Below are 20,690 nucleotides of genomic sequence, written 5' to 3'. Positions count from 1 at the left end.
ATTTCTTTTTTACCACCTTGTATTTTACACATTTTTAACCATGTTTTTCTTGTTTTTAGCAGTTTAATAACCCAGAGCCTTTTAGCACAAACTCAGCAAAATATTTTACTCATTGATTCAAATTAAAAAATTGTAATTTTTTTAAATAATGACATAAAACGTAATAATTGTTTGAAAAACAGCCATTCATGTGCACACGTGCAAACACACACAAATGCAGGTGATCCACACCAATGACCTGTCCTTCTCTGAATGTTGGATCCAGCTTTACCATCTTGCACACTCATCTTTTCCTTTTTGCAGTCTGTGGCACAACCAAGTGTGAATACACCCACGCACAAACACATATATCCTGTACTCACCTGTGTCGCACTGCAGGGACCGCCTGTGGCGGTATAAGTAAAAGTGGGCATAAGGTTTCTGTATCACTTATATAGGAAGTAATTATTCTTCCGCCAGCAGTCACAATGTTTTGGTTGAAAACAAGGGTTTGAAAATAAATGCTTGAGATTAATATTGATTGTTTGTATTTATCTTAGTACCTTCTTTACTATGGGGTAGAAAGAGTGGCTGATGGTTAATCTGAGTGTGTTTAATAGGGGGCTGGGCTAAGGGTTTATAAAAAGTGTTTCTGGCCCCTCTGAGTCTGTTTTAGTCTTGACTTGTTACAGAGAAGATCAGTGGTTTGAAAATCTGAACCTTGAAGTGCAATTTCTTGTTTGTGCACACAATCTTGGGCAATAAAGCTGATTCTGAAAAAAGGCTCTGAGACAGTTTATAGTTACTATAGTACATTAGTAATTGGGTAGATATTAATTTGATATGAAAGTCATTCACTGTAACTAATTTATAAACAGCCTGTCGCAGCTGGACATTTTCTCATGTACTATTTTCTTTTTAAAGTAGAACTCAGTCTCTAAATGTACATACTCTATAAGGTGGCTCACTATTTCCTCCTGAAATTGTTTGGCTGTAGATACAAAATTGAATGGATGAATAGATTTACTGAGAAAAATATGTCCAGTATTTATTGTACCTCTTGTATATATGTTATAGATGCCACATCAATATCTACATGTGGAAAGTTATTTCCGGGCTCAAAAAAGAAAGTACACACTATAAGGACAAACGCTTAGTGTATATTGTTTTATTTGAAGATGACTATATGTTTTTTGTTTATGTTTTTTATGGTACCGTTTATATGGACACACAATCAATTAATACGATCATAATTGTTGTGTATATGCACCTGGCTTTATTCAGAATAGAACCATTCTGACATGCACAGCTATCAAATGTCCCTAAAAAAAGACAGAAAAAGAAGTATGTCTGTCTTTGCTAAACAACGTTGTGGTCGCCACCTTCCATGTTGGTACAGAAGTTTGTTTCTTTATCCGTTTGTTGGAAAACCCTAACTTAAATACCCCCACAGTCTACAGTAAAGTCCCTATAAGTGAACTTTAGCAACTCTTCTACATGTTAGCGTGACTCACAGCTAGTGCATCAGTTGGGGGGGGTCTGTTTGCTTGTGGATGGGCTCTGATTGGACACTATGAATTACCTAGAAAGACATCCTACGTAGAAAGATGACCCTTTTTCTGATCTGATCGTTTTTGAGCAAAGAGACAAAGCTGACTTCCCTTAGCAGGTTCTTTGGTATTCAGTGTTGACTCTGACACAGCCTCATCAGTGCAGAACAGACCATAATGTACCCGCAAAACATCAGAAAAAAATTATATTTGTTGTCATGGCCCCTTTGAGAGGCCCTATTTTTCTTTTTTAAAGATTGTTGTTGTTTTTTTCATTGATCTTATGTAATGTTCACATTTTCCAAGACACTAAATTTCGGGGTTTGTTATCTGCAAGCCATAAGCATCAAAATGAAAAGAAATAAAGGCTAAAAACATTTTACTCTGTGTATTGGATCTATATAATATGAGTTTCACCTTCTACAATCAGCAAAAACAATATGGAACTTTTTCACAATATTCATTTTGTTTAGATAAAGACGTATGCTACAGGAAATGTTGATACTTGTGAAATACAATACTAATATAAATAGTAGAAAGATCCTACTATAAACAAAACAAAAAGCACATTAAAATAACGTTTTATATGAGCGCAGAAAGCAACTACAGGGGGTTGCTATGTTCTCCTGCACTAAAGAGAATACTGTGTTGTATGATTAAGCAGATATCTAAGTAGGAGAGCCAAACAAAATGTTTTTAACACACGGTGTGAAAGAGGCAAGATGAATCTCCCTTTTTGGAACAAAAGACCACAGTGAGCTCTTGTCAGCAACAATTTACCAACTACTGAGCTGAGCTAGCAAGGCTCCAACCACCTTACAAAAGAGAAACAGAATAAATGTAGTCTGACTCAGCTTGGCTTCAGGGGTAGGAAATTCGCTCAGATGTTTTCTGTTTGCATCTCTTCACTTCTAATTTCAGAGGACTTAAATAAGTTTAGAAAATAAAATAGTTTACAGTATTATAAAAAAAAAAAGTCCAGACAGACAGTTTCTGAGTAATACAGATCTTTTCTACCTTACAGATGGTATAATAGAATATAGGATTGCCATTCTCAGGTCTGAACATTAACCTCTTCTTAGTGTTTTTCAACTGGTTGTTTCAAAAGGTCCTTGTAGAACCATAGAACAATCTCTCAGTCTCTTAGGTAAAAGATGCTCTGCACAGGAGCTCCTTCAGAAAGCATAGTTGACAGACTAAGAACGTAACTTGATCTTCTGGCCCACCTGGCTCAGTGAGAAAATCAATCACTTTGTTTAGATCTTTGTTTTGGTTGCATCTTCTTCTACTTTACATACATCTATTTTTGTGAAATGAGTCAGCAACATTTTGTTTTGTGTTGTTCCTCTATAGCCACAGTGGAGACTGTCAGGTTAGCCCGGTGAACTTAAATAGGGGAGCATTTCATGTATTTTCTCCTTTCCGGTGCAAAGACACTAATGGGTTTTCTCCATTTTAGATTAAAGTAGAGATTAGAAGTTAGAACCATGGAGAGTCCCCTTTGTAGGCTTCAAAATAGACTGACTGATCATTTATGGATAAGGCTTTGAACATTAATTTTCCAGAGATAACAGATTTCCTTTTGTAGTTTGTGGATCATTTAGAGTACCGCTCCCTGGAAAGGTGGGATTAGATATTGAATACCCCTGAAGTGACCACACTTCGGGTGGAGTTTCTCCTCTGCATTTTACTCACCATACCCCCCCCCCCTCCCCCCATAATTCATTGTCGCTGAAAAAATATCTCATCCACGTAGATGTAGCAGTGGAAATAAATTAAAGGAAGATTCATGAGTAATTTGGAGAATTTTTTTTAGGTATTTACAAATTATGTTCCTTCTTCTTGAAGTTTTCTGCAATCCCCTTCCTTAATAAAAATTTAAATTGCTTACTTTTAAGGGCTTGTACTGGTGACTGCAGTATTGATGGTGCTTTGGGCCTCTGCCAGCCAAGAAATATTCCAGCCATAAGGTCCCTCCAACCCAAACCAGCTGTTACTGTAACAGGTCAGATATAATTCCATAAGTAATTGTTTAAACTGCTAATTTATTTCCAAAATTCTAATGTATGCAGCTATTAAAAGCATTAAGACAAAGCTACTTTGTCAACTCCAACATTCCCCGCTAATATACACTGTATGTTATGTTAATTTCATGGTCGCCTCACAGTGAATTAAACTATCTGACCTGCTAGAAATTATGTAACTGGCAATTTATCTCACTGTGCAAGAGAAATGACTTGGGCTCTCTCCATGTGCCCTTCACACCGTGAAGCATCCAGACAGAAACTACTGCAACTGGTGAGAAATTGATGGAGCTTCAATCTCAGTTTTCATGTCCATTTATATAGAGCGGTGTGATGAATTTCATGAAGTAAAAAAAGACCCTCGGTAAATCATTTATTCAATTTTTCAATTACAACCAGGTTCATAACAGGCCTGACATTTGGTAATGCTCCTTCTCTCCTCCTCCCCTCCCATCTCTCGCTCCCTGAGAACGTCGTAATTAAGAGGCTGCAGGAGGCTTTAGAGCTCAGCCTGAATTTACGTGGCAATTGATACAAGTATGAAATGACTTATTGCCCACAACACCGCATGAACATTTCAGCTATTAGCCGATAATCAGCATGCCACTAGGAATGGATTTTGCAACTGCACAAAGGTGGGTTTCAGACCGAAAGGTTTTACCAAGTTGTAACCTTCTCTCTTTGTGAAGCTGAAGGAATGTCATTAATCAGGATAATATCGTTAAGGAAATCAATGTGCAATTTACTGAAATGTTGCTCGTCACCACCTACCGGAGTCGGTCTCTTCTCGCACAGTGCTGCCACACTAGATAAGGAGTAGAGATGATTTTTTTTTCTGTCGTTTCCAAATTGTCAGTGATGATTATCGCCAAGCACGGCTTTATCTCAGTCACGTTCTGCAGAGCAGAAAATAAAGATTTTAGGATCCAAGAATGCCGCAATGGATATGAATGCCACATGTTTGCTTTGAACCACCCCAGCTCACATTTTGTATACAAAATTTGGATGAAATGTTATGATACTAAAACAAGTTAATAACTTGTTCTGGAGGATATGATTTTTTTTCTTGTGGTGTTTTTCTTTTTATAAACTTATACAAGTTAAGTGAGTTATCTGGTGTTTTAATTTAGTGTTTAGTTGCATAATGAAAACAGTAATTGATCCTTAAAAAGTAGAGCTAGCACTAATAAAAATAACTGAAAATAAAATAAAACCGCAAAAATATTCAAAATTTAGTAAAAAAAAAAATAATCCTAAAAGATGTTAAATGGCAAGTGGACAGGTAGAGATATAGAAAGACAGACAACATGTGTCTTTCTTCTGACTTAAATACTTGGAGTTTAAGGGAGCGTAGCACAACTTCCAGAGTTTTTGTACAAGTCTGCCCCCTCTGGCGACAAGTTGAAACAACACCAGTGTTGTGCACGTGCATGAGACAAGAGGAGAACTCTACTGCTACTACTCCACAGGTCTTTTGTCTCGAGGCGCAATGTCTTCTGGGGTAAGAAAATTATAAATATTGAAGTTAGCTCATGTCCTCTCACTTATGTATCAATAAGGACAGAGACTGAACAAAGTAGCCAGGTGCACCAGAGCATGCAACGTGTCTCACACACACGTACGCCAAGCGAATACGACCCAAACCGTGAACTGACTAATGGAGCATATAGAGGCAACTGAGTAAATAGAGGGAAACTAATTTTACGTGTCAGGCAAGGGCATGTATGGGGGAAAACATATATAAACTTTAAACGTGCACAATGCTCCTTTAATAGAATATAACTATAAACTGACATTTTTTTAAACTGCCATTCTAATCTTTTAGTTTGCTGTATTATATTTTGGGAGAAGCCTGTGTAATTTCCAATCAATAACAAGTGTGGAAAAATCAAAGGAAATCTGCCAAGATTGAAGGAAACAATTTTCTTTACACGTCTTGTTCTTCCTTGGGTGCAATTTCTAGATGCTTGAAGGCGCCACGCTAACTGTTAAAAACATACTCTGCGAGCACAAACTGCTCGTAAATGTGCAGTGTTTGCTTCAAGAAGGATTGATGCACTTCACAAAATAAGTATGAGGAAACATCTTGTGGAAATACTAAAGCAACATCTCAAGACATCAGTCAGAAATTTAAGGATTAGACATGTGTGACCCCAATCATGCCACAAAAATGAGTCACAAAGTGGCATAAAGTCAACAAAGTCATTTGCTTGGAATTTCCATCAGAAATTCTTGTTCTAAATTAATTATTAGAACTTGAACACAGTCTCCTACACAAACACATTGATGGATGAATGGACAGACCCACGGGCATCTATATAGTGTTATAGTTATTGCAGCGTTGTGTATAGTATTGTGTGGTGTGTTCTTTATCTGCTACATATTATTTGACCTGAAAAAATTCCACCTAATGCTAAATTTGGATGTTTAAAGGTTCAGGAGTCACTGAACCTTGTTATTGTGATTAACTTGAAATGATCATCATGTTTTTTGTTTTTTTTACATCACCTGTATCGCCAATGACTGGTAATTCTCACCACCAATACAACCAGTAATTTTTTCCCTTGAGAATTTTTTCCAAACACACAATGTTCAGATGACTAAAACTCATTGAAATACGGAGACATTTTTAACTGACAATGAAAAGGGAGATGATAACGAGCAGCTTTTGTTCCTTAAAACAAAACAAGCATGGATAATACAAAACCCTCAACATTACATCTAAGAATATTGCAAAATGTTGTAACATATAAATTGTGTCTTTGGTGCATTTGCTTAACTGAAATATATATGAATGAATATATGAAAGGGTGAACTTTCCTCAGTATACTTTGAAAATGAATCCTAAGCAATACCCCAGTGTCGTGTGTGTGTGGATGGGAAAAGGGTGCAGCAGGGGTAGAGGAGAGGTACGCTTTATAACTCGGTATCCTACTATCAGCTGAATCAGTCCTCGTGGGATCTCATTATTCACTGCACAACTTGACCGTATTGTTAAAAACACCAGTGATCATATATTTGGCCTTTTTTTTTTCTTTTACAGTTGTAGAGTTTGTGTGCAGTCGTAGGAACGGTAGACATGTGAAAAGAATGAGAAATCACAGAGAGCAAACGGATGTGGAATTCCATCTAAAAATGATAAAAGAAACATTAAAGAACAGAAAAGGGAGCTGAAATTGAAGGGCAGATAAAGCTAAGACTTCCGTATTGTGTTGATTTTCATAGGGAAAAGAGCTGGGAGGATGAAGCAACAGTTTTTGCTTGGTTGGCTCACGTTCAAAGTGTTGATTGATCTCCAGGTGACAGCCGGTGTCACGGGCCCTCGGCCATGCTGTCATTCCCACACCCCTCCCCCATCCCCGCTCTGTCACTCCGCTTCACTCCTCCGCTGCTTCTAAAGCTCTCGCTTGTGCCAGTTTATGTCTCACCTTCCTCTCTATTCATTGATTCAACTTTCAGCTCCCCCCCCCCCCTCCGTATTCTTATTGCCATTCTGTTCATCTGCCCTATTCACCCTATCTGTGCTGACAGTTGGTTCATCTGCTGTTTATTTTTCCCCTCCAGCTCTGGTTTTTGTTCACTCTGATGGGAACCAACTGTCCTCCAATGCACTGTCCCTTTCATGTCGTCTGTTTACTGTGCGAGGATTCATCATGCCCATTATTTAGTTTGTTTTAGTTTAATTAGCAGATTTCAGCAGTTCTCGGAGCTCATGGAGGATTATGGAAACTACAGAGACCCCTGAAGTACGACGTCCTTTCAGTTCTATTTTCTCTGGCTGGATTTACAACACAGTAGAAACACAGAGATTGTGTTTAGTCTGGAGACAGTGATTTTTGCCTGACAGAGACATGACGTTCTGTGTGTTAAAAAAAAAAATTATGAGATGATAAAATTTTAAAATGTACACTGACAAGAATAACAATATTGGCAATATTGTTACTAATAACAACTAATTGTTTAATCAATTGAAAGCTAAACTTTTATGCGTTTCAAATTTCCATACATTTAAATACCTGCAATCTAGCAGAAGTGAACTTTACTTAGATGTTGTTGAGGTTGCTATTTAAAGCTGTTTAAAAAAAAACTGTTTTCAGTGTGAGTGTACTTCAAATCTTATGTATGAGTGGCAGGTCAGATATTAATGTCAGCTAATGCAATACGGAAAATGACACGAACAAATTGAAAACTGTGCAGATATACTCTCTGGCCTGCAGCAGGGGTCCTCCATTCCGGTCCTCGAGGTCCGGTGTCCTGCAGCTTTTAGATGTGTCCCTGGTCCAACACACCTGAGTCAAATGGCTGAATTAGCTCTTCAGCATGAAGTCAAGGGCCCTCTCCCAATATTTGCATTTCCACCCTTGCGTCCCTCAAATGCGCGTTCCTGCTGAGGGTGTGAGTGCGTAGTGTGACCCGATTCTCCAGAGTGGTATTTCGCCCCGCCCTCTTTGCACCCCCGATCCACACTTTGGTGAAGTCCTCATTGAAGCGGGCTTCACTGAAATGTATTACCCACAATTCATTGCTGCATGTGACGTTTTGAGCCAGAAGGTGAAAATATTTTATCTAAACTGAACTAAAATCATACTGCCACCTTAAATAAATGACCAATCACCAATTGCAGCTTCCTAAAACAAATATATGGTAGTTATTTTTACGTATAAAACTAAAATTTCCTTAAACAATAGCAGCTGGTTTAAATTTATTCTATCTGCTTTATTGAATTTATTTGATGTATTTGCAGTGTAAAATGTCTGAAAGCACCAAGTAATGTTTTGCAGGTCTATTTACTGACTTTGCTTTATCAGAAAGTGTGTTTCTGAACAAGTAAGGAACCGTTATGCTTCCTGTCTGCAATGTTGATTTTTTACGTCACAGCAACTGTTGATGAAGTTATAAAAAATACAATAAAGAAATAGTTGAAAATATCAAATGTCTTTATTATTATTATTTTTTACTTATTTTCTGGAACAAAAACAATAAAATAAAACCGTGTCAAATCAAGTTGCTATCATTTATGAAAGGCACACAACATATATTTTTTTGTTATTTTATATGTATTTTGGTTACATATTAACAATATTATTGTCCACTATTTTCTCATTTGTGGCAATATCTGCTCTACTATGCCCAAACCTCTCAAATTTCGGTTCCTGCAATTTATTCCCCTCAAAACAATTGCTTGTTGCAATAAAGATGACAAAAACAGTGATGGTCCCATCATTTTTGGTGTTGTTGGTATTACACAGAGGTGCAAGTTGAAGACATAACATGAAGTTATGTTTTGGACACTTGTAACCTGCGCACTTGAACCCTTATTTGCACTTCCACCAGGTGCACTCTTCATAGAAGGGTTTAGTGTGAGTATAGGGACAGGGACAGGCAGTGGCGGTTCTAGAACAAATTTACCAGGGGGGCCAAGGTGGGGCCAGTGTTTTTTTCACAGGGGCACAGAACAAACAAAAAAAAAAAAAACAACAATAAAATGGCAATATTTAACTGTGGAATAATATTAAGTGAGCCATTTGTGGCTCTGGAACTGCAGTTTTCAGACCCCTGATCTAGCAGTTGAATACTTTGCCCCCAGCTCAATACAGCTAAGGCTAAACGTGAAACATCTTAAGTTTTAAATTATTTTTAAGTAGAGTAAAACTGTATAGGTAAAATAATAATATTAATATTGGTCAAAGTGACCAATCAGTTATGGTTTCTTTGCCATTGCAAATAATTATGAGAAGTGTATTTAATATCATGTCTTTAGTACAGGGGCCATAACAGGGGCCAGGACCAGTTCTACAGGGGCATGGGCCCCTGTTGGCCCCTGTCTAGAACCGCCCCTGGGGACAGGTTCTCCAGAGTCCTGCTAATGACCTGATTATTTGACTCAGGTGTGTTGGATCAGGGACACATCTGAAAGCTGCAGGACAGCAGACCTCAAGGACTGGAATCAAAGATCCCTGGATAGAGTCACAGATATTTACTTGTCTTTAACAGCTTTATTTTTTTTAAGAAGGGCCATTGTGATAAAGTTGCAATTATGATTTTTGTGCAAAAATGTTGTCACATAATATAAATTTGCCATACTCTGCTTCCAGAATGTACCGACATGTGTTTACGGAGAGTTGTCGTATTAACCACTGACGGAGTGGTGCTCTGGATGGCAAGCCCATCCATCCATCCATCCATCCATCCATCCATCCATCCATCCATTTTCTGACCCGCTTAATCCCTCATGGGGTCGTGGGGACTGCTGGTGCCTATCTCCAGCGTTCACTGGGCGAGAGGCAGGGTACGCCCTGGACAGGTCGCCAGTCTGTGGATGGCAAGCCATACAGCCCATATCAAAAACCACCCCAATATACAGCTGCAACACAACTGATTCCTGTCACACCATGGGGGCTAAAAAGACAGTATAGAAGTTCTTTAAAGTACATCCGACCAAACTTTTTGCAGTGCAGACATGAAATAGAAAAATAACTAACTGCAATAAGTAAAAGGACTGTAAAAAGATCTCTAAGGTACATTCCCATTTCTCTTGAGTCTACATGTTTTACACACGCAACAGGCACATAAATCTCTCTAGCTTGTTCCAGTGTGGATTTAATATTAAGGTAAAGGTTACATTTGGCAAGGGCTGCTTATAATTAAGTCCTTAGAAAATGAATACTTCAGTGTAATGTCCTCTGATATCATGGGCTTCTGTGTGTGGTTATGCGCATTGCAATTAGATTTTCTTTTTGCGTGTGTGTGTGAAGTGTCAGATTCCTGAAATTGCACATTCAATCCTTTAAAGCAGGGCTTCAGGATATTTTGGTGACCTTGGTTTTTATTAAATATGTGATTCTCAGACTCAGGTATTAGAAACTCTTTAAAGTGTCTGCAGTCATGCCCCTTATTTTGTGACTGTAACCTAGGCCTACATATGTTCAAATATGCATGCATGCAATATACAGTCCACTTTCAGTGACATGCTAAATAATAACCTGGTTTGCATAGCTTCCACTTGCAAACATGGTTAGTAATTGCATGGACATTCCCAAAAGGATTACCAGGCCTCTTAAGGGTTCACTTAACACACAGGATGTCTAAAGAAAAGATTATCAAAGGATAGCTCTTGTATTCTGACATGTTTACATAAGTGGTTAAAGTCCAGCCAGGGATTTAGTTGTCCTGAATATGAACCTGAAACATATAAATCCTGTTTTAGCCCTCCTCCGCCTATTATTTAGACTCAAAAGGCTCTATGGCTGAATTTAATCTAACAAAAATAAGTGTCAGTGTCTGGATGTGCAAAGCAGGTAGAAACGCACCTCACAAAGACTTACTGTTGTGATTATAGCAACAAATTATTGACTCATATGGCTGTGTAAACATGGATATTACCCTATTCATATTTTAATGTGTTAAAAAGTGTTTTTTTAATGTTCCTTCCTCTGTTAAGCAACAGTAAGCTTGGTTTGGCTATGAATTACTACATTGATATCAAAGTTTGTAATTTAAAAAAAAAGATGGAGTCTGGTTACCACCTAATTATCAGAGAATTAACAGCTATCTGTCTCTGTCGGTTATTGTTTTATAAATACCTGCCTGAGGAGGTGTGGTATTATAGAACAATAGATAGAGTGAATTTATGCACTGCCATTCTCAAACAGCAAGCCTACATACATAGCTATACAGAATAAAAGCAAACAAGTTCTCTCCAAAGCATAATTTATTAATATTATACTTTAACTTACAGTTAAAATAATAGTAAATAAACTATTTAACTAGGCTAGTAACATCCAGCTAAACTAATTAAAAATGAAAATAATGGGACAAAATAGTAAAAAGGAACAAATAAGAATAAAGGTAGGTAGGTCTCCTTCAGTCATAAGGGTTAGGGTTATTGTGGAGGACTAGATGTTGCCCAAGTAGCAGGACCCCCTCTCCATGGCACTGGCTGAGCCAAAGGAACAGAAGGATGGGTACAGATTGGGACCAGTGACGTTGTAGGAGTTGCCAGGACGGGTGCTGCATGCAATCACAAACTGCCTATGGGACTGCAGCTCCAGATTTTCCCTACAGGTTTACTCCTGAGGTCTTTCCTCTAAAAAGAGGTATCGCCAAAAGGCAGTGGAGGTTTTATGCAAAGTTTTCCTTCTCTGCATGTGGCACAGGGTTACATGGTACCTGTGGAAGGTGAAACCCTGACCTGACATAAGAATAAAACTGAAACCAATAACCAATAACAATTAAGTGGCATCACACATTTCCGTGTGAATATGTGAATAATATTGAAATGTTCTGATAAACAGAGAAGACCATCAGCTGAGGCACATGTCAGGTGTGTGGAGCTGCAGCTTCAAATACAGTTTTCTTCTGTCCAGTGGAGAGAAAACCCCTTTATGATTAGAGACAACCCATCTCTTATTGGAGAATCATTGGATTTTCTTTTCTGCAGGAGCTCAAACAACCAATGTCAGACTACTACTGAAAACTACTCTCTTGTTTTTGGCCAAGTAACAGTCACCTAATACAAAAAGTACAGGCTATACTTTACTTTGGATCCAAGGTTTAGTTTTAGATGCAGTCTTTTACTCAGCCAGCAAGATGAAGACATTCACAAGCATGTCGTCACCAATGCACCCTGTGGAGACCTGCAGGCAAAGAGGAAGAAATGTTGCTGAGAGCAAAGTTTTGGACCTCTATTCATCTTATTCAGGAAGTCAGGGTGGGCGGTGCCGTTTTGTCTCGCAACTTACGGTTTTCCGGTTTTGCTTTTTTGCTAATAGTTCTAGCCTTGGTTCCTGCTCTCTCTTGTGGTGAAGCAATAGCAACTTTTAAAATAAATTAAACGTCTGGATTTTGTAGGATTTAAGCTTTTAGAATGAGGCATAAAATGACAACTTTCACAGTAGTGTGCTGAAAAAACTTGGGCTTCTAAACGTCCTTGCCTTCGCTACTAAGCATAGCATAGCACAAACCAGGGACTTGAGTTGACACTACTGCTTATTTGGAGAAATGTTACCAGTTTAACATAATAATTGTAGTAGTTATCAAGTCACATTGTATTCAAATAAACATACCTTGCACAGTATTGCAGTGGTGTGACTGTACGACCATCCCAACCCAGCGATACAGGAGCATCCCATAGTCTTCACCAGTGAATGTCAGCTGTCTGCAACGTAGGGTGACCAGCTGCCCCCATTTGTGGGGGACTGTGCCGCATTTTTCACTCCTGTCCTGGTGTCCCAGAGACTGACGCAATGCCCCACATTTGACTGGGGTCAGATTTGGAAAAGTCAAAAAAAAATTTCGGCACGCACTTTTCTGAAAGAAGGCGGGGCTGCAGTCCCTGTTAATAAGAGCTTTGCAGCAGGATGCTCATAAAATAAAACAAAATAAGCGCAATTTATCTGATAAACTTAGAAGAGTCGGGGTGCGCTGGTGCCTATCTTTGACGGTTAATGGACGAGAGACGGGGATGTGGGGTACATCCTGGACAGGTCGGCAGTCACTGGGCTAAAGTTTCATAGTTTTATGAAACAGGAATTACAGATGGCCGCAAGCTGTGAAAGAAGCTGAAATATTTCTGCAGAAGGCAGAGTTTAACTGAACTCTGAACGGACAGTGCTGTGAATGGATCGTCCGCAGCCCATTCATTATGGGATTTATTTTTCTTTTTGACGACTGCAACGTGTGTGGAGGTGAGTCAGGGAAATGCGTGTGTCTCACGGTCATTGTGAGAGTTGAGAGTCCCGTCATAGGATGAGGCAGGCACATTCCCTCAGAGCTTTCTAATGACGTATTCATTTCGTCACGTTATTTTCTCCATTTTCTGATACTGAAAACAGTGGATTGACTGCTCACCGGAAGGGCTTAGACAAAACGGAAGTGCCGCTGCTGAAAAGGTGAAGAACGTAACTGGGATTCCAAGTGAGTCCTCATTCCTCGTAGCTGTCAAGAAAATGGGTTAGTGTGCAATCTAGGATTCAGAGTTTTTACCACTTTTGTTCTCTGGGTGTAGTTTATTCCTTGTTTTCTCGTATGGCCTGGCCCAAAAACACTACTTCACGTTGGTCTATTTATTATGATATATAATATTTGGATTTCTGCGTTTCTCTTCATTTTGTATTTCTGACAGTGTTCACGATGTTTTGTTAGTGATTGTTTTCTGTGTCCCCTGATTTACCCGGTACGTGGTCAATGTGGTGATGACTTCCCATTTGCGACCATTGTTATTGACGTGGTCATGCAGTGGAGGAAAAATGAATGCCATCAGAGAGGCGCTGATTTTTAGGTTTAGTTTCAGTCACTTTTTTCTTCTTTGTTTTTACAAGCCCAACTGCTCCAATACATTGAGGTGCAAATGAGAAAGAGCGCTTTGAAGTCAGCCCTCCCAATACCGAGGCATAATGCCGTTCAACATTGCCATCAACCATGTGGTTGTTTTCAAGTATTCTGATTGGCTGACATAGGTTTTAGCTATTTGTCACTCTGCCCCCTATGTGTTTCACATGTTTAAAACAATGCTCAGTAGCATATTTGTGCGGGTTCATGTGGATTAAAACTTTTCTGAAAACTGTCCTGTGTGTGAGATATTATTTTTGTTAAAACAGTATAGGGGACATATTTGTTTTTATAAAGAACCATCTCATGTGTATAAGGCATAAGTCTGCTCAGCTAGTGTCGGATCCTCTGAGTTTATTATTTTAAAAGCAGTTCTTACCATGCATCTCTGCGTTCTCTGCGTTTTCAACAACACCAGGTCATTAGACTATCTCGTAAAATGCCTTTAAAATAGGCAGAGGTTTGTGTTGGTAATGTGAAATTTTTTTTTTTTTTTTAAAGTACAAATGTATGAATGCTTTTGTAAGGCACTGTGAATCATGATTGAGAGGCCACAACTACGTTCTCTTCAAAACTGCCTGCAAACTGATTTTACATGCTAAAAGTCAAGTCTGCAGTCTGAAGGGTGCAATCTGAAATGGACAGGGTTCTTTTAGTACCGAAATGAAATGCACTTCACCCTGCAGAAATAAACCAGCAACTAAATCTGGAGTAACTACCTCTTTTGTGACAGCAGGATGTCTGAGGAGGAAGGATTCTGGGGCAGCAAAAGGAGTTCTTATTGAAGCAAGCTCAATCTGGGTGCTTTAAATCACATAAATGTGACTGTGTGTGCTTGGTTGTTGTAATAACCACTAAGAGGAAGTGTTTTTGTTCAGTCAGACAATGAAAACAGACTGCAGCCTTACAAAGAGATTTTTCTTAAAATGACATCTTGTATTCTATTCCAAACATAATTTCCAACGTTTCCAGAACAGGTATCCTCCACATGTTGAATGTATTCATTTTTGAATATATTTATATCCCTCTATAATGTTATGGTCCGTCTTGAATCCTTTACAGACCTTCTCTCATCTGGACTGCATTTGCCAACTTCTGATAAAGTTCCACTTGACCGCCTTCTTGAACGGACACAGAAAATGTTCTGCTGCTTGCCAGCATGATTAAACATTTAGGATTCACAGGTTTCTGTGAGGTTAGCACTGGGGATAATAGGCCTCCCACTCAAAGTCAATATTCCCTGCTTCTTCCTGCCCTCCTCTGATCCGTGTTAGTATCAGCTCAGTCTCTCCTTCTTACTTCACCGTGGAGTGACTCATGCCGAGCCCTCTTGTGGTCTGAGAGATTGTTTCCACCTTTCTGCTTGTCTGCTATTTTATTCATGAACCTTTTCACTCTTTGTCTGTGATGATCCATTATCTGATTTACTTAATACCCCTTGTCTATTTTCTTCTCATACATAAAAAGGACATTTTTATGTTTTTCATATTTATGTTTTGAAGTTTTATTTATAGACCTTTGTAGGCTTTGATTATCTGCTCAAGCTCGCTTTTTTTTTCAATTTGTTTTACTTAACATTTCACTATTTCTCTCTTTTCCCTTGTTTTTCAAGGTCAGCCTGCTAGTATTGCTAATTAACGCCACACAGGATTGAGGATGCATCGTGGTCCATTCACATAATATAAATGGATTGAGAGTGGAAAACTGTTATTCCACCAGTTTTGGTTCATTTTCTTTCTGTACTGTACATTCTGCACTGCCTCACCCTATAGCATGGCACAGCTGCTGCTTTTGGCCAAAGGCATTGTTTCAACATGGCAATTTTTTCATTAAAAGCTGGAAAACTGTAAATTAACTTAAATTTAAATGTGGCAATATCATTACACGCCCCCCTTTCTTTTAAATAAAAGCCAAATAACTACAGGTTGCATTACAGCTGGCACACAAGGTATTGAAACATTTTATCTACATACATAGACACTATGGCAAAAACAAGGCAATGTTTTGTCATCTGTATTACAAAATCTTGATGTTCTTCACAATCGACGGAAGCAGGTCAGGGAGGCTGGCAAGAGACTGACGGTAACATTGAAGGAAATGCAGGAATTTCTGGATGGTGCTGGTTACGTTCTACGAGTGACAACCTGCTCGTATTCTCCATATAACTGGGCTGAGACATAAGGTATAGAGACAGAAGCTTTATTTTCCAGGGAAAATGCAACACAACTACAAAAAAAAACAAACCCACTGAAAAATATAACTTTTCTTCAGATAGAAGTAGACTGTTGATGAAATGTCAGTTTAGTTTTTCCCAAAACCTTTATGTGTCTGATAGAAAGCTAAAGTTGAGTAAGGATTTCTGAATTTTATTTCTTATCTAGCTGACATTAAAAGTTAATAAAAATATGTCTTCACAAGCATGTTTTTTAAATGAAGCTGTAGTTGAGAACTAAATCTGGCAAAATCACCTGTGGGGTCAGATTTGTTTTGAACAAAATTTTACAGCTCAGTATAGTGAAGACTGTAGATTCTATTTGACATCTTCTTTAATTTTTTATTTTTCCCATCACAGATTTTTTTTTTTACAATACAGTTGTGCAGTATATATGTCACTTTAAACATGGCATGGTTTTGATTTTTTTTTGTGATTTTATTTTTAAAAACTCTTACATTTTAACATGGGTATTAGCGCTTTTCTATGTCCACTGTACCATACTATGGAAACATTTAAAGCCAGTTGCAAGTTTTGAAGTTGCATTTTTTTTTCTTTCCTTTGCATTCTTTATATTTCTGGCTGACATCTTGAAATATTGTTTCAATATTTGCACAAGATGTTGTCTCGTCAAACGTATTTTGTGAAGTGCATCAATCGCTCTTGCAGCAAGACTGCACACTCACATGAAGTTTTTACTTGCAGATTATTTTTTAACGGTTAGCGTGGCACATCCAAGCATCTAGAAATTGCACCTAAGGAAGATTTGTTGAGGTCCAAGATTCTTTTCTTCTATCTTGTGAGATTTCTTTGATTTTTTTCCCCCATGATGCCACACTTGTTTCTGATTGGAAATGAGCCAGGCTTCTCCCAAAAGATAATAAAGCAGATTAAAAGGCTAGAGTAGCAGTTTAAAAAAAAGTCAGACTTTAGTTACATTCTATTAAAGGAGCATTGCGTAAGTTTAAAGGTAAAATATATATATTTTTTTCTTCCCCATACATGCCCTTACTACGGAGCCCCTCTGATGACATGGTTCCGTACCATACAACTGCCTTATTTGAAAAATGAGCTATCCTCTATTTACCGCAGTTACAGCTATAGGCTGGATAGATATGAGAGTGATTGGCGCCGAATCCTCTGGGCGTGCACATGGGTGAGCACGTGGGTGTGTTGCGCTGCACACTCTTGATCACCTGGTTACTTTGTTTAGTCTCTGCCATAAACGATGCATTAGCAATAGAACAGGGCTAACTTCAATATTTATAGCTTTCTTACCTCAGAAGATATTACGCCTCTAAATAAAAGACCTATGTTGTTCAATTTGACCTGTTTGATTATGAATATTTTTAATAATTGTAATTATAATTGGAGATTAGAATTAATAATGTGGCATTCTTGTCAAATGTAAGCAACAACGCAAATTAAGGGCTACTAGCCCTTATAACTAGCAATTGGGCTTCTTGATTAACAATTATTAACTTTATTTACCATAAAAGATGGGTGTTTAAACCAGTTGTGAAACAGATTAGCTACCAGTAAATGTTAATAGCCTCAATTTATAATTGTAATTGTAATTACTAATAACTAATAATTAACCACAAGCACAGGAAAACCTCTCTATGTATATCCGTGTTATTAACTCAAAAGGAATGATTCGGTAACTCAATAAAAATAATCACGGCGGACCGCACTTAAGCCAGTTAAAATGTATTAAACCAATAATTCCCTGTTACATGAGTTATTCTGTTTAATAATACTACGTGAACACACTAACTACTGAAATCGAACAAGACACAAAATAATGAAATAAACTTGGAGGTATCAGTCTTTCGGTAATTGTAACACTTCATTAGGCCTCACTTAATTAAACATTGAATAATCACTATTAAAACAGCAGCACATACTATGTTGTGCCAAAAGTTTAGTAAGTGCATAGAGGTAGTGTGATGGCTTTTCAACCATTAAGACAATGGCTGGCTGTTAGCAACAGTTAGCTTCCAAACAATTTATAACTAAGAGCCTCAAGATGGTGGACTTGAAACAATAACAACTGGCTAACACAAAGAGCTTCAACAAACCCGCGGGAAACCAAGGAAAATGGAAAATGTTGGTGCGACTGTCTCCCAGAGACTAAAAATACGAAACAGCTTTTCACATGAATTCAGTCACACGAGGAAAATATTCAACAGAAGTTTAACAAACCCCTTCTGGAGTAAAACGTCGGCATTAAACCTACTTCTAACAAACCTCTGCCCAGGCTCAGTATCCATTTCTAGATCTAGAAGAAAAAAACAATTAATGGTTTCTTCCCTTTACATGCTCCCAGTTGGGAGAGCGGTCGGGGTCGGCCGACGAACGTGGGGCGTGGGGCCGCCGGCTCCTTGCCCTGTCTCACCTGGCTTCAGCAGTGGGGGGAGGTGCGTCGGCAGTCGCGGTACAGGTGTACAGTGTAATTTGCTTGGCCAAAGCAAAAACACACGTCGCTTTTTTGATCAATGAAAAGGCGGCTGACTTTTTGTCTTCTCCTGGGGATTTTCAGTCTTTGTAAATCCTCCGTCAATCCCAGGCTGTCCTTTGGAGGGTAAAAGGTATGCTCCTTTGATAAAAAATTATTTTTTTTCCCTTGCGTCTCCCATAGCCTCTCAGATGGATCAGAAATGCTGCAATTTGACGTGGACATGAACATCGTGGCAGTGGCAGTGTCAGGCTAATCCAAAAACAGATGTTGTTCATGTTTTCTTTGACACCGTACAATAGCCTTATCTCGTCACACATTATTTTCATCTGAACTTCATTAGAAGCCCTCAGGACAAAACAACACATGTATGGAAAAATGAAAATAAAAATTGCTTCCCTGTTGTTGGAGCAATTTTCTGTTGAGACTTTGTAATAAAAAAAATATATTGTGCAGTTTACCCTTGGAGAGGTGTTCAATGTGCTTTTTCTATTGTTATTTAGTGATGTTTGATCACATAGTATTTAAATGGTAGGATTTCCTGGATTGAACAGACTAAATCAGTGTCAAAGCGTTTGTTTTCTTCCAGTAGTTAACTGTTGCAGCCAACTACTTGTATCGATTCCCATTCCTTTTCAGTGTCACACGCCACCTCTCTCCTCCCACATTGCCAGCCCTATCATACTCTCCTCTCTACCATTTACCATCCCCACAAACTACTCTTATCTCCAGAGTCCCTAGCCTTGGTGGGAGACAGGAAGATAGGTAGATTGGGCTTGGTCCAGTTGTCATAAGGTGGATGGCACAAAAGGAAGACAGGTGAAGGCCACCACCTGAGGGGGAACTGGTTTCTGACACCTCTATTAACCTTCAGGATACGTCCGTTTCCTGTCACACCTCTACGTTCTCTTTCCCCTGCTCTGCCTCATTTCTCACCCTGTCTGCTGTTCCCCAGGCAAAGATTGTCCCCGGAGCAAAAGAACAAAATAACAAATGACTTCTATTTTCCATTTTTTTTTTTTTACAACCTTGAAGACGTTGGTATATCCACACGTCTCAGTTTCCTTTATCTGCTTCCCATCAACTCTCTAGTTTGTCACAGTCTCTTTCTATCAGTCTGCAGGTAATTCCAACACATTTGCTTGGCAGTGTATTTACGGCACTCTTTGCATAGTGACCTCTGTGGGAGGAAATGCATACGGCATGTAAAATGTCAAATCCTGTGCAGTGTTGTGTAGCTAAACAGTGAAAATGCAAAAAAAAAAAAAAAAAAAAAGCAGCAGCTGTTCCACGTCAAATCATTCAGAATAATGGAAGTTAATGTAAAGTGAGTAATGCAGAAGCAATCGGATGTAAACCTGTTTAATGAACGGATGCCCTTTTTACCTTGACACCCATTCAGTATATCATTTGCTGTCATTTGAACAAATGATGGTGGATAGTGGCAGAACATAACCTCTTTAATCAAGGTGGGCTGCCCTCAGTAACCATTTCCTCTCTTTCTGTTTCCTTTCTCCTCACAGGAATTCACGTTACTGCGACTAGATGATGTGGCTGATCAGCGGGTCAACATTGTCGGTTTTTCAGTCTTCAACAAAACGCATCCCTTCTTCCAGGAATTTGTGCTAAGCCTCAATCGCTCCTGGCAGGAGAACTGTGACCACGCACCCTTCGCCGGCATTCCGGTTAGTGACTCAATGAAATCATCCCGCGTGCAACAAATATTAAAGATGCACCATAAAGATAATAGGCAACCCCTACTTAGTTCTCATCAGAGGAGTTGAGAGGAAACAGATGAATATTTAAAGGACAGTGACATAGTTTTTAATAAATGTAATAATCACATAACCTAGAACATGTTTTTGGCTCGTCAGATTTTTTTATGATTTTGACTCAAGAAATGTGCACTGCAAAAACGGAGCTAAAAATAAGTCACATTTTACTGAACTTACTGTATTTGACCTTGATTTCAGCAGGTAAATAAGATGATCTGCCATTGGAATGAGTATATTGATTGCTAAAATAAGATAATTAGATTTCCTGCACTTGAAATAAGATGACAGAGATGAGTTCCCATTTTAAGTGCAAAAATCTTATTCCATTGGCAAATCATCTTATTTGCATGCTCAAATCCAGGA

The 20,690-nt window shown here is 38.6% G+C and overlaps 1 protein-coding gene across 2 annotated transcripts in view; it reads left to right on the top strand.

Moving 5' to 3' along the window:
- The window catches only part of grik4 (glutamate receptor, ionotropic, kainate 4), a 510,201-nt gene that overhangs the window by 379,809 nt on the left and 109,702 nt on the right, over positions 1-20,690 (top strand). For both annotated transcript variants that reach the window (XR_004933217.1, XM_036149710.1), the window contains exon 9: positions 20,076-20,237. Coding sequence is in view for 1 of the 2 variants with exons in the window: in XM_036149710.1 (XP_036005603.1) it covers positions 20,076-20,237 (162 nt within the window). In the remaining variant the exon portion in view is untranslated. The remainder of the gene's footprint in view (positions 1-20,075; positions 20,238-20,690) is intronic.

This window comes from Fundulus heteroclitus, chromosome 18, assembly GCF_011125445.2.
Source record: "Fundulus heteroclitus isolate FHET01 chromosome 18, MU-UCD_Fhet_4.1, whole genome shotgun sequence".
NCBI lineage: Eukaryota > Metazoa > Chordata > Actinopteri > Cyprinodontiformes > Fundulidae > Fundulus > Fundulus heteroclitus.
Note: the sequence above shows the minus strand (reverse complement) of the source record. Positions and strands in the feature narration are given on the sequence as shown.